At 36.9% G+C, this 15,761-nt stretch overlaps 1 protein-coding gene across 1 annotated transcript in view; it reads right to left on the reverse strand.

Annotated features, from left to right (window-relative positions):
• MUSK (muscle, skeletal, receptor tyrosine kinase) overlaps nucleotides 1-15,761 on the reverse strand; it is a 64,771-nt gene that overhangs the window by 42,124 nt on the left and 6,886 nt on the right. Inside the window, exons 2-5 of the mRNA XM_005859764.2 lie at nucleotides 12,326-12,452; nucleotides 10,970-11,121; nucleotides 10,437-10,564; nucleotides 9,084-9,225 (exon numbers count right to left, since the gene is read on the reverse strand). Coding sequence (XP_005859826.1) covers nucleotides 9,084-9,225; nucleotides 10,437-10,564; nucleotides 10,970-11,121; nucleotides 12,326-12,452 — 549 coding nt within the window. The remainder of the gene's footprint in view (nucleotides 1-9,083; nucleotides 9,226-10,436; nucleotides 10,565-10,969; nucleotides 11,122-12,325; nucleotides 12,453-15,761) is intronic.

A 15,761-nucleotide genomic window follows, 5' to 3' on the forward strand; every position in this document is an offset into this window, starting at 1 on the left:
TATTATTACTATTACTATAGCTAACCAGAAATTTCAGCTGGGGGAAGAAGCAGGAGCCATAACCTTAATCTTAAGTGACACCATAGCATCCTGGTTATCAAAGTGTCTTGAATTGGGAACATTTCTGTGACCTTTGAGATGGGATTCTAGATGCCTAAACTGAAGGCTCCCATGCTGACGAGATAGTAGTTATATACCCATTTAAAACTATATCCAAAAGAGGATACCATCTATAATAATAAAAGGATAATATGCTAATTAGACCCGACATCTTCTGGACCTGACGAAACCGGGGCCAGAGGGAAGCCAGTGTGGGTCCCGGGTGCCTGCGAGCAGCTGGAGGAGGGAAGCAGCCTGGGTCCCAGGTGCCAGAGGGAAGCCAGTGCAGGAAGTCGGGGGAAGGAAGGCTTACTCTTGCACAAATTTTCGTACATCGGGCCTCTAGTAGAGTATAATCTCAGTGTCAGTCTGTGAGTCAAATTGCAACTCACTCTGGTTTTTATAACACCACTAATAGATCCTCTCCCAAACTCTGTAGTCCTTTTACTCCCTGGTTATGAGTCAGTGTTAGCCTATGCTTGCATGATAAACCTGCATTTTCCCTCCTCATTGTGATAGGATCTGTACTGTGAGCTGGTTGCGATTCATCTCAACCTCACATCTCTGAAGCTTCCCCTGACCTCTCACTATCTCCCTTGTCCTGTGTGTGTATCCTATACAAACTTATATCATTGCAAATATATTAAACTTTAATTATTGTAATTACTTTCTTGCATGTCTATCTTCCTTACTAAATAACCCATTATTTATCTCTATATCCTTAGGAATTAACTCATTACATGGAATATAGTAGATACTCAACAAATGAATAAATTTGAAGCTATCCTAACATTTATCTTACTAATTATGGATAAGCTAATTTTCTCCTTAAATTTTTAAGCTCCAACTGAATAAAGACATTCCAAGTAGAAATCCTTAAATTAGTGTTTCTCAAAATGTGGTTCATAGGCTACCTGCATAAAGATCTTAGGAAATTGTTAAAAGGATTTAACATAGACCTATCAGATCCGAAGCTCTGGGGAAAGCATCCTGGAGTTATGCCTTCTAAGAAGATCTGCACTGATGTTTCAGAACTACTACCTTGAAGGAAAAGTTCCATTAATCCATCAACTTTGTTAATTCCACCTCTTTCCATAGAAGTTTTGAAGTGAGTATACCAAAAAGAAATTAACACATGAGCATCAGGGAAAAGGAGACTTCTGGTTGGTTTACTGTAACATACTATGACTAAGCTTCAAATTGGATTCTGAGATACATGCCAGCTCAGGCAAAAAATGATGCAAAAGAAAATAAACAGTTCTCATTACAGGAAGTAAAGTAAAATGCCAGTTTCTCAAAAGAGACCATTTCCCCGCTCCCCCCTGCCCCAAGGCACTAAATTTTTAAAAGCAAATTCTCACTAGAGATTTACTTCAGAGCAATGAGTGATGGAATGATCAATATTTTCAACAAGATTTTTGCCAAATAGCTATTTATGTGGTAAGTAACATGATGTAATTCAGGATGTGCACTAAGGTCACCTTCACTTTTTTGTTATACTATTTGTTTGTTTGTTTGTTTATTGGACAAGTTAGCTCTAAACAGCCCCTTTGCAGTTTTCCAGCAAAGGCACATCTTCACACAGCTTCTTAGATCACTTGTCACAGTGGGGCCAAGGCAAAGTTATAATCTCTAACAAGTACCGAGTATGCAGGTACAAAGCATTGCTGCTTGAGGGTAGATTTATGTTCTTTGGAAGCAAGAGGTGCAGTTGGTAATGTTCACATTCTATTTATGAAATTTGAGAAGCCTAACCAGCAAAATTCTCTGGGTAGAAGTCCTCCAGCTCTTAAACAATGTACACAACAGACGACAGTACTGACAACAGCCAATGTGTATCAAAGAGCTACCAGGTAGGCACTGGATAGTTTAAGAACTCTATGCTCTAAGTGATATGCCTCCATTTTACAAATGAGGAAATAGACTTGCAGAGGTTAAGTAAATTATCCAACTCGCATAACTAGTAAGTAGCAGAAACAGGCTTAACACCCAGGTTTATCCGATGCTAAAGCATGCGAACGCTCCAGAATACTGATCTACACAGCATAAACATAGAGAAAGGAAAGATGGGGATGGGTTAATGGAAGATATCTTGGCATTGGAATCAGGACATCCAAGCCCCTTGTAACTTGAGCAAAGTAATGATATTTCTGGTCTTAAGTCTCCTATCTGCAAAGTAAAGGATTGAGTTATGTGACATCTAGGGCCCATTCCAGATTTGAAGTCTGCTATTCTCCTGACAGGACCAAGGTTAATAAAAACCAACTCTACTTTATGTTTTTTTAGTACATTTTTATTGATTTCAGAGAGGAAGAGAGAGGGAGAGAGAGAAAAACATCAATGATGAAAGAGAATCATTGATTGGCTGCCTCCTGCACATTCCCCACTGGGGATGGAGCTCGCAACCCTGGCATGTGCCCTGACTGGAAATCAAACCATGACCTCCTGGCTCATAGGTCAATGCTCAACCACTGAGCCACTCCAGCTGGACTTAACTCTACTTTAAATGAAATTTTTGTCTTTGCCATTGAACTTTATAATACTTCTGTCTCAAAGATAAAGATGACACACAGACTAAAGAACTGTAATTGTCTTCACAAGTGTTTAAATATTCCTTTTGTTGCACAGAAGTTATATTAGCCATAGAACTAACATTGAGAATAACTATTATTTGAATCATAATTCTCTGCCAAGAATTCTTATGAGAGCTTCAAATATATAAGTTTATCCTTCCATAACTTTGAGTTAGAGAATTATTAACCTCATTTTTACATGTGGGGAAACTGAGGCACAGAGACTGAGTAAACTACCTGAAGTTACACAGGTTGTAAGTAGTGGAGCCAGGATTTGAACTTAGACAGTTTACTCTAGACTCTGGAACCCAGGTAATGTTCTTAAGAGTTTAGAGTCCATTTTATCCAGTACATTATACTTCTTCCAAAAATTATGCCTTATATATTCAGGAAAACTTGTATTCATGTCATTTCTGAAGTAAATAACTGAATGCAATATTACTCAAATTCCATTTTCCCATAGAGTTCTAATAGCTTTCTGGGATATCTTTGCATGATTGAAATAGTTAGTTTACATTTTGAAATGAAGCCTGGCGAAGGCCTTGCCTTCTTTGTCTTGCACACTTCCTGCAAAATCACTCCATGAATCTTTGTTGGATGAGTTAATGCATAAAAAGACAAAGAACACTTTCTCTTTGGTGCATGTTTACACTTGTGCATCTTATTTTAATACCTAAAAAGTGGAAATAAAAAGCTTGCCTAATTAGAATATGCATATTTCAGATAGTTTCTCATTTCAAATAATATAATGTGAACATTATATTAAACATTTCAATTACCTTAAACAAATTAAGACATTTTTGAAACACATTTTTCTTTAAACCTGCATTAAAGAGGGCCTAACTCTTCCTTAATTTGAACTATTGTCTTTTCAGTCCTAAAATAATGATACAACTTTTTTTTCCTTAGAGGCCTTTACTAACAACTCTTCAACCAAAGGACCACTTTACCACTGTTTCTTAAAAGCACTAGAGAACTACTTAGATGAGAATGCAACATAATACCCCCTAAAATCAGAATGCATGGGTCAAACTCTTCTCTTAGAGCATGCACCCTATTAATCATGCAGATTTAATTTTCCCCTTGATAACCCCTAGGGATATCAAAGGTTTGTGCTTCTTTTTTTCTTTGTTTGGATTTTAAATACACAAGGTACTCATGACAACAAATCAAACCTGTTAGTGGCATCAAAAAGTAGAATCGATGCCGGGAACAGGACCACTGCAAATTTTATTAAAATTGCAATCACCGAGAGCACAGCACACACTGGGGTTTTAAATACCTCTCTCTGTGGCATTTGTCATATTAAGAGCTGCAGCATAAACAAAGAAAAAAGCAAATCAAATGTGTAAACATTTCATGATTGCTTCCACTTCTCTAGATGCAATAAGGAAATCCCATCTCTAGGAAAGAAGACAGCCGAAGTCTAATATTTCTGAAATTAGTCCTGATCTCTTATAGTTATATTTATGGACATTTTCACATATGTGTGATAATTGGTCTTTTGGAACTCTGCTTATTGTCTTATGCATTGCATATGTTTGCAAAAATTCTTTTTAAAAATACCTTCAATAGAACTGGTCAGCCCTAAGAGTATGTGGTGAAGCCTTTCACAGCAGTAGACGGACAGACTCAAGTGCCCAGATAAGTGATGGGCACTCATGCTTTGAGGCCACTTAAATTTGCCAAATGGCTGTCCTTCCATCCTCACTCCCCATTAATGCCTCCCCCAAGTGTTGACACAGGGTTCTGCTTTGAGAAGTTGTTTATGCGGCAGGAAAGCCTACAATAACCCTCTGCCTAGAAGGGCTCTGTTCTTGTTCTTGTTCTGCTTCTGGGGCTCTCAGCTTTGTACTGATCTTAAGCCACCTCTTCCCACTAGTATTGCTGACTGAGAACCCTCCCTTGGTTCCAGCTTCAACTTTGCCCAATTTTTTTGTCTTAATGGCTTAAAGCTCCAAGGGTAAACAAGGTTGTAATAGAAAATGCAATCCACAGGAACCCAAGACATTCCAACATCCATCTATTTTAATTTGGATTACACGTACTCTACACTTCACCAGTTTTTGTACCCAAAACAGCATTTGTCTGAATGCAGGTTGTAGAGATGGGCACGTTATCTCTCATTACCTCCAGGACAATGCAGAACCAGCTCATGAGCTTATAGCTCTGTTTTAAAAATTTCTACTCATTCCTGACCTTTGAAGATTTACATTTTATTCTTGTGAGTTGTACAACCAACTCAGAATTTCTGGGTGTTTATAGTCATAAGATTTTCATATTATCCTGTCTGTCAAATTGCTGGAGCTGTAAGTGTTTAATCCGAATTTTGTGTTATTTGGTACATAAAGACTGCATGATTCATCGCTTTGATTATTCTCTTGTAATATTCTCAAATCCTTTGCCCTATTTTCTTTCCTTCCCAGCAAAACTCCAATGCTTGATTCTTGCCCTGGATTTGGCTTTCTACTTTTTCTGAACTTATACCTGTAATGCTGAGCAAAGCTGAGGAAATAACCTGCAACTAGGCAAAAACACCCCCAACCAACAATAAAAACCCCCACTCTATATTCACGTCCCATTCTCCACTTAATGTCACCCAGGAATCCCGGTTTCCCTTGTGAGTCATCTCTCCCATTCTCCACAGCTATTTTAAACCCTTCTACTCTCCTCATCCCTCTGCCCCCCTTTATAGAAGTATTTTCAGAAGATAAACTTACTTTCTACTTCCTACAGGATATAGAGACCATCAGAACAGAGTGTTCTCAAATTCTATCCACCAAACACATTAACTCATTTATGCTGGAATACACCGCTTTTTCCTTTCTTCCTATTACAAGGAAGGAACTTTCTCTTCCTGTCTAAGCACAGTGATCATATAATTTATCATTGAAGCCTGGATACTTTTGAAAGTAATAGAGAGACTCTATTAATAATTATTCCAGGACAACAGGTGTAAGCCAGAACGTCCTGGGAAAACTGGGACATGTGGTCACCCTCTGTATAAAGTTCATCATATCACTTGTCCCCTGAATACATACCTTTTGCCTTCTCAAGCACCACCAATATTCCTTTGAATCTTCCCTCTCTCTCGTATGTTCAAAATTTCCTTCTCTCTAGACTCCTTCTCATTAATAGTTTAACATTTTTTATCTTTTAAAAAGAGAAATTTTGCAAACCAACACTATATGCCTCCAGCTACTGCTCATTTTTTGACTCTGCCCTTTTTGCTGCTAAATTTAGTGAAAACTTTATCTATACCCACTGTCTCTCTTTTTAAAAAATTTCTAGTCTCCATTATTTACAGAATTCTAGCTTCTTCCGTAATCCCCCTTCTGACACTATTCTGGACAGTCTCACACATGATTATGATGTTCTTTAATGGAACAGACAGCATTCAACATTACTTAGTTTCTTAGACACTTCTATCTGTGCAGCCTTGAGTTCGTTATCCTCTCTGTTCCTCAGTTTCCTAAAATAGCACAATGATAAACCTTTGTCACAGACCATTAGTGTGGATTAAATAAAATAATCCACATAAGGCATTTAGTATTCTTAAGTGCTAGACATCCCATTGCCCCTCCTTTTAGAAAAACATCCATGTTTGACCATGCTTGAGGTAGAGTTCCATCAGTAATTTTGCATGTCATGGTCTGAACCTTGTAAGATAAGACAGGAGGGTAGAATATCTTTGTCTTGCCATTCCAGAGACACACCGACTGAGGATGGCAATCCAGAAAGGGAGCTTTGCTTCTATGTTGAAGGGTGTTACTTTTTTTGTTACGGCACCTAGGATCTAGTGAACACACTGTACCAAATCCACGGCCTGGCCTGGATATCCTCATTAGAAGCTAGCAATGGTGAACAAAGCCCTATCTTTTCCTACTCACTTGGAATAAGTGTAGCTCAGAATCCAATGGCACTGTGGAGTTCTCCTTCTAATTTGCTCGAACTAATTTTCAGAGTTAATGACACAACATGTAGCAAATGCTTATCTGCCCTGACTGACCATGGCCCAGATTCATCTTCGGCCCTCACCATTGCCAACCTAGGAGGTATTTGCAGGCACTTTTGAGATTCTTCTCAGTTGCATTTTCACCTGTTCTGAGTAGTTGGCTGAATTGGCCCTTCCTTTAAATAGGTCATGTTGCATTATATCTTGTGGAAATGCCTCAACTATTTCTTTAAGTGGAAGCCAACTTTTCAGATCTTCAAGAAGCAAAACTGATTTGCTGTAATTTTTATGTTCTAATTATAGTCAATGCCATTAATAAATGCTTCTTATGTACCAGCAACTTTGCTAAGCATGTCACAAATTTTCATGTATATCGGCTATTTGGATAGGGACTAGGATGGAGTAGAAATTAGACATGTGTGATAAAATGATCATTTTGCCTACTGTTAGAGTAACTTTAAATAATGTGATCAACTCTCAATACTAGCAAGTTTAAGAAAACCTCCAGCATATATTGACTGTTAAAGAAATGAGCATGACCATTTAAATGTTAGGAAGAAAGAAAAGAGTATTTAGTTTTTACTGATAAGCATGATACAAAATTAAATGGCAAGGTAGGACTAAATGGTGTAATTGAACTCCAATAACTGAGATTTTTAATAATTTTCTCTAGCCAAAGTCAAAGTAAATCATTTCAATATCTATGAAGACAGTGACCTAAAAAATAGTATCATGTATATATATAAAAGCCAAGCGACCAGAATGACCAGAATGGTCGCTATGACACACACTGCAGCCAGCCAACTGGCCCAATAGGGGGTGGGACCCTCCGGCCAACCTCCTGAGGCCCCTCCCCTAAGCTGGCCTGGCCCTGATGGGCCCCGATCAGGGAAGGCTGGCCGGACCCCACCCATACAGGAATTCGTGCACTGGGCCTCTAGTATATTATAATGTAGAAGCTCATATATTGGTGAGGAAAATCTTTATGATAGTGTATACAAATGGATAACATTAATCTGCATCATTACACATATAGTTCAAGCAAACACTGAATCCAGGCAGATATTCAATGTGTCAGGGTGTGCAACTGAATGTGTTTGTATGCTTATTTTTCATTGTATAATTAACATCAACTGATTGTTGCATACTGAGCTTTATTAGCATTGATGATTTAGAATATATTAAATTATAGCAACTAGGCTGAAAATACATCCTTTTTTATATCTGACAGTCACTATTCTCAACAACTGCATTTATTTTCATGAGGAATTCATAAAAATTTTATGAGCAGTTGATGCAATAGCATAATAAACATGTTATCTCAAGTAGAAGTAAATGTGGGAAGTGAGATCACTAGAGCTGTGAGAGGAAGATTTAGCTGGGAAATAAAAATCTTAAAGGAGCTAATAATAGCAAACTATATGATTGAGAAGGAGGAGATGTAGGAATGATTAAATTTTGGATTAAGGGTAGGATGAAATCAAAGTAAGCTGTGGGGAATCCTAAACGTCATCCCTAATTGAACTGGTATATAATTGTACCAAGTATATGATAGTTCAATTACTCTATCAATCAGATAAGAAAAAAGCAGAAAAATAGGTGATGATTCTTAGTCAATATTTACTGTTTACAAAAGGCCACACATGATAAATACTGTCAACACCTCACTGAATATAACAAACTCCACTGTACAAATGAGAAAACTGGGACCCAGAGAGGTCAATTCAATAGCTTGTAACAGGAAGAGCTGGGAAGGATTTTGTATTCACTTCACTCACCTAGCACAGATGTGCTGGTGGCTTCTATTTTTAAGCAACATGTGCTGTAATTTTAGGTCAAGAAGGATCCAACCACCAAATGGGTAAAACATCTAGCCCTATGTGAATTCTGATTTCTCAGTGAAGAACTTTCACAGAGAGTTGTTGAATTAGTTGATTATAGAACATTTTAAATATGGAAAAATACTTTAACAGTGTATCTCCTAGAAGTAGGACTGTTTTTGCTTTTACATTCTGAGTATTTTTTTCAATGCTTTGTAACAATACAGTTTGAAAAAAAACATTATTTTCTTTTGGTAACATTTTCAAAGTCATGTCTACATACTGCAAAAGATCAAATGTCTTCAAATTTATTAACTAGGAAGACTTGTCCATGCCAGTCAGACATTCTAAAGCAGTGTCCTTTAGTTTTAGTATCATAGTGAATTTAATTTGTTTTGGTCAAAATTACCTGTGATTGTAGGCAATAGATGGAATATGACCTATTACTCCAATGAAATTTTCTTTCTTTTTTTAGTTATTCCTTTCACAGTCTTGATCTTAGAGTCTAATATCTGGAACAGTTGAGGGAACTGAACTACCTACACCTCTACTTTTGCCAGCTACATCCAATAGAGCCTTCACAGCAGAACTTGAGGCCTCTTGATAACACTCAGGGGAAGGAATGCAGCTCCTTACCCTCAACTTCCAGCTTCACCAATTTGGAATATGCCGTCCCGAGGCTGTTTTTTGCCACACATCGATAATGTCCTGCATCTTCCTTTTGCACATTATGAATCCTTAAACTCCCAGATTCAAGAACTGCAATGCGGGAATTTTCCTGCCAGGGATAAGGACATGAATTTTAAAAGGCCCATGGCTCTATCAAGGACACATTTGCCACATTTCATCAAGTTATTTTCATCACTGTTATCATCAAGAATAGCATTTTGAACATTTGTATTTGGCACTTACAATGTATAATATTTGATAGTAAATGAGATAGTATAAAATTACCTAAATTAATCTTATAATCATCCCATAAGATTAGTTTATTTTTATTTTCTTTCATCACACAATTATACCAAGGCTTATTTGATTTTCTAAAAACCATACCCAAGTCTTTTTGATTAAAAGCATTGCTTTTTACTACCTTATTTACTGAACACTCTATGTAGTGTCCTTAAGGGAATATAGGTCCTTTGAAAAAAATGGTAAGTTCTACAAATAATGCAAAAATTGGTTTTTGAAGTTAAAATATTACTTTATCTTCTCTTCTAGGACTCTAAATTCAGTAACATATATAGAGCCACACCTTGCTTTTATTGTTGGAAATGCACCAGTATTTATAGCAAAAGGAAAGCCAGAGGAGCATATATAGATTACCACAAAATATTTAACATTTTGTGTTTTATTTTAAATTCTAAAAAAGCTACTTAATTTGATATTGAATTATTTGACATATATATGAATCCCCTATGGGATATTCTATTATGTTGGTATAAGATATGATACAAAAGCAGTACCAAGTAAGCATGCGAATAATAACTTTTGACTACTCTTTGTGATTGGGGTATTTGTCAAGATGTTTGCTTGTTCACCAGACTTGAGTCTTCATGCTCTATCTCCACTCCAGAGGGTTCTCATTCCTTTTCTTCCAAATCTCATTTCTCTCTCTCCTCCCAGAAACTGTTCGTCAGGTCTAAAGCTTGGATTTTAGTTCCATCTTTTTTATTTTGTAGGTCTCTGTGATCCAGTGTTGAAAAATAAATGTTCAACCAACCAACAAAAAAGCCTCTAGCTTTGCTTCTGCTTTGCCTCCTTTTTCCTCCCTGACACTATAGGTACCCATCTCATTTTTCCCTAGCCAGCCCCAGCTGGATTGCCTTAAAATTTGCATATAAAGGAACAGATATGTTTAAGTTTGGTTAAAATGTTGTATGTGGAAAAAAATCTTATAATCAAAGTTTGTAAGTTTGTAATGGAGTTTGCTATGGATTGTTGTGTTTGAAAATATGTTTATATACATGCTTTAACATAATAATCACTTACCCTGAGAGCACTATCTCCTTTAATCCATGACACCGATGGTTTGGGATTGCCCATTGTAGTACATGGTAGAACTGCCTTTAATCCTTCTATGATTTTTACATTTATGGGAGGACGAGTTATTTTCGGTTCTAAAGGGAAACAAACATTCAAAATTAACAAGGCAAGAAAATGGAGAGTACAGGGACTAAGAGACTTGCCTTTAGGGTGGTGTTTGATGGCAGGAATAAGAGGTATGGAATTAACTGTCTCAAGGTTGTGTTTTGAACTTGAACTTGTCTAACTTCTGAACCTCTAGGTATGGGAAGCTCTATTTACCACCTGTTCCAAATGTTAAAATCAGTAGATGAAACCAAAGAACTTGTATGCATATATGCATAACCCATGGACACAGACAATAGGATGCTGAAGGCCTGGGGCAGAGGGTGTGGGCAGGCTATGAGGGGTCAATGGGAGCAAAAGGGGACATCTGTAATACTTTCAACATTAAAGATTTTTAAAAATTAAATCAATAGATGATTATCTTTCTCACTCACTCATCTTCACTTGCAGAGCCCCGCAGCTCTCCGCAGCTCCTCCCACGCCATTGTCAGCGATGCAGCAGTAAATGCCGTCGTCACTATCTTCCACACTCAGGATGGTGAGGAGCTGCCCGTTCTCCCGAATGCTGTACCGGGTGTCGAAGAGCCTGCAGGTCACAGAGGAAAATGCCAGGTTAGAGCCTCACCTGTGATTTTTGGGCTATGGTGAACTGATCAGAAAGATAACTTGTCAATGAGAAAGTAGATTGAAGGTCAGAGGAAACTTGAGTGTCTTCTGAATAATAAAATAATCTTATTTAGTAATATAAAGCTAACATTATATTCTAATCTTTGCTGGGCTCCAATAATCAAAGCACTATTGAGTCCTTCAAAAATGGGGATGTCTACTGAAAGGTAAAATTTACTTTATTCAGGAAAGTGTATATTTTTTTAAATATATTTTATTGATTTTTTACAGAGAGGAAGGGAGAGAGATAGAGTTAGAAACATCGATGAGAGAAACATTGATCAGCTGCCTCCTGCACATCCCCCACTGGGGGTGTGCCCACAACCCAGGTACATGCCCTTGACCGGAATCGAACCTGGGACCTTTCAGTCCGCAGGCCGACGCTCTATCCACCGAGCCAAACCGGCTTCGACAGGAAAGTATATTATTACCAAGATATAGAGTCATGCCCTGACCAGTTTGGCTCAGTGGATAGAGCGTTGGCCTGCGGACTGAAGGGTCCCATGTTCGATTCCAGTCAAGGGCATGTACCTTGGTTGCAGGCACATCCCCAGTGGGGGGCGTGCAGGAGGCAGCTGATCGATGTCTCTCTCTCATCGATGTTTCTAACTCTCTATCCCTCTCCCCTCCTCTCTGGAAAAATCAATAAAATATATTTTTAAAAAAAGATATAGAGTCATATTCCCACAATTACTGGGAAATAGCAGCTGGATAATGAAAACACACACACACACAGACACACACACTCACACACTCACACACACACAAATGTAACTAGCAGAAAGGGTTAAATATTTACATAAGTAAATTAACTGAGTATGTATGCATTCATTAAGCGGATATTTGGTGACTGCTCAGCATGTGCCAGGCATAGTTCTAGTTCTTTGGGATACAAGGAAGAAAATAGTCCCAACTTCCCCATGTCAATTAAATCACTATTTTGCTTTGAGCAATTCCCTTAACCTCACTGAAGTTCAGATCTTACATTTATAAAATGAGGACATTTGCATTTTACATGTCATAGAAGGTGAACTTTAATACTGCCAAGAGCTGTGGTTGCATTCATGTCAGGATATATTGCAAGGCAGTATTGGCATTCTTGCCAGAAAAGGCAGAATACTTACTTGATGAGAATTTTATTCCTAGTCCAGGAAATTTCAGGCTGGGGATAAGATTCCACTGCACACATGAAAGTAGCCACTTCTTCAACTAAGGCATCCACTGTTTCAAGAGGAGTGGTGATGACAGGAGCTAACAGGAGAGGAGAAATAATGTGAGAGCTGTATACTAACCTCTGTAAGCAGTCAGAGACCATCACATACCCGAATAAGAATTATATTTTTGCATAGCAGAAATTTGCCAAAAGGAAGGAAAATTTTATGTAGAGAATTTTGTTTCTACTTCCAAACTAGGTATTTGAGAATCAAAAAAAGAAGGCTCTTAAGAGAATAGGGACATGTCCAGGTTTTATAAAGCTCAAAGGTATATAATTTGGGTGCCCTCTTTAAGGAAGAATATATCAAATTATGGATATAAAATGTCTGTGGCCACTTCAACACCAGTCAACTAGAATGGAAGTATGACTGAAGGGAAGTCAGAGTGGAAAGAGATGGCAATGTTAACAATTGTTTAAAAATAATTTTCTCCACATTTTATAAAAAATATCTTTATCTGAACACATTCCTAGAGTCCACTGAGGATCTTAGAAGGGGCTCATGAGAATAAGAGATTCTGAAGTTTAAGCTTCATCTGATTTATAGGGAATTCACATCTGCATATGACTAGATTAGAAAAACTCCATAATACAAGATATATAACACAAATTTTTAAAAATGGGCAAAGGATCTTAATAGACATTTTCCCAAAGAATGTGTACAAATGGACAATAGCATGAAAAGATGCTCATCATCATTAGCTATTAAGGAAATGCAAATCAAACCACAATAAGATGCCACTTCACACTCTATAGAATGGCTGTACTCAAAAAGAAATAAACAACAAATGTTGGTAAGGACATGGAGAAATTAGAATATTTGTATATTGTTGGTTGGAATATAAAATGGTACAACCACTGAAAAACAGTATGGTGGTTCCTCAAAACATTAAACATGTAATTATTCTATGACCCAGCAATTTCACACCTAAGAAAATTGAAAGCAGGGACTCATAGATTTTTGTACACTCATTTTAATAATAGCATTACACACAATAACCAAAAGGTGGAAGCAACCCAAGTATCTGCCAGCAAATTAACAGGTAAACAAAATGTAATTTATTCAATACCATTTAACAATAAAAATAAATGAGGTATGATACATGTTACAGCATAGACACACCTTGGAAACAATAAGCTAAGTGGGGAAAAAAGCCAGTCATAAGGACAACATATTATACAATTCCATTTCTATGAAGTGTCCAGAGTAGACAAATCTATAGAGCCAGAAAATATATTCGTGGTTGCTTAGGACTGAGGGAGAGGGTGGAGTGACTAGGGATAATGACTAGAAGCAAAAAGATGTGTCTTGTAAGGACCCACGATCTAGATGACAAGGTAGGATAGACACATAAGGTGATCAGCTATAATAATCAGTTAGACCTGGTCTCCTGATGTGATTATCAATAGTGCCCCCTTTACTCCCAAATTACCTGAGTTAGGACAATAAATTATATGGTCATTTTAGTTGAAACACAAGGTGCCTATGAAAACCCAGTAAGCAGGGTGAACATGTGGGGTAGTTGGTGACAGCTTCAGGAAACACCAAGAACTGGTACATTGGCCATAAACGACACACCTACTCTATCTAAATAACCTTATTTTTTCAAACTCAAAGGCAAACTCATGGGCTGAGAGTGAAGGAAAATGGAAAATGTTAGTTGGGAGTGTCTCACTTAGCTCATATCTTTCTTGTTAATATTACTCTTTTCTTAAAATCCTGTTTGAGCATCATGTCCTCCCAATTTCCCTGATTTGTTAGAGCCAAATGCCCTTTTCTTTAACCTTAGTTCATCCTGTATATGTCACTCTTATAGGGCTTGTCACATGGACACTATTAAAATAATCTGTCTATGTCTTTGTTCCACTCAATTACAAAAACCTTGAGCTTTAGGTCAGGGACCATGTCTTAGAGATTTCTCTTCCCAGGGTTATCACATTTACTGATGTATTATTTAAATGAACCAGACTATATTTCTGAGGCCTTTATAAAAGGCATATATTTTTATAAGGTTGAAAGAGTAGCTCTAACGAGAGAGCAGAATTTTTAGGAAAAATGACATGTAAAGGTATTATGGCCACTATTTTCCAATTTTCCATTGAAATACCATTAAAATATACAGAATACAGTACAAAGAAATAAAATGTATTAAAGAGTAGTTAAGAAACATAAAATATAGATTGGCAGGCCCTTCTAATGGAAGTTCCAGGAAAATAAAACAGAGGGAATGGCCAAGAAGCAATTTGTAAAGGGATACATACCTGGTCATTTTTCAAAATTGAAAAGAAAGCATGAATATTCAGATGGAAAGTTATATCAAGTGTCAAGCCAGATAAAGAATAATAAATTCATCCCTAGATATGCTGGATTCAATCTATAAAAAGTTAAAGATAGAAAATCTTAAACCCTCCTAGAAAGAAAAGATCAATCACCTTAATAGAAATGCCAATTAGGCTGACATGAGGTTATTCAGCAACAATTGATACCAAAAATGCAATGGGTTAATACCTTTAAAGGGATGAGATAAAATAACTATTAGCTTGGAATTCTATAGTCAACTTAGATAATAATTGTAAAATGAAGACAAAACAAAGACAGGAAAATACTAAAATTGTTTACCACTCACAGACCTTCTGTGAAACAGTTGGTGAAGTATATAAACTCAGTAAAAAATAACTTGTACCCCAAAAAAAGGGATGAGAGATGACAATAGTAAGCAAGGATGGTAGTAAAATATGATTCCAATTTTAATTCACTATGGAATATTTGAAAAGTAAACCACTAATTTTTGTGTTTAAAAAAGAATGAAACTAAAATTATATATAAACAATTATAAGATGAAAGGTCAGGGAAGAAGTTCAGTGGATAGTTAAAATATGTTAAACTCATTACCATAAAGAGGAAGATGGCAGCAATACTGAGTAACTACAGACATGGGGAGAAAACTGTATAGTTAAATGTGTTAAAATTTTATCACTGTTTTGTTTGTTTATTTTGTTTCTTTGATTTCACTTGTAAGTGTAATCATATGGTACCCATATCTAAAAAATAAATAAATAAATAAATGAAGAAACAAACTCCTAGATCCAGATAAGGTACATATGGAAGCCACATGACAGGGGTTGGGGGGATGGGCAAGATGGTGAAAGGGATGAAGAAGTACAGATTGCACAGAAGTACAGTTGTAAAAATAGCACAGGGGTGTGAGTACAGCACAGGGAACATAGTACAAAAATTATTAATGGTTACCACTAAAAAAATAGATGCAAAACCAAACTTCCAAAGCAGCAAGGGAAAAGGAAAGACTAAAGTGTTTTAATCAAAAGAAAAAGGAGGAGGAGGGAAG

The sequence above is a fragment of the Myotis brandtii genome, unplaced genomic scaffold (genome assembly GCF_000412655.1).
Source record: "Myotis brandtii unplaced genomic scaffold, ASM41265v1 scaffold13, whole genome shotgun sequence".
NCBI classification, from domain to species: domain Eukaryota; kingdom Metazoa; phylum Chordata; class Mammalia; order Chiroptera; family Vespertilionidae; genus Myotis; species Myotis brandtii.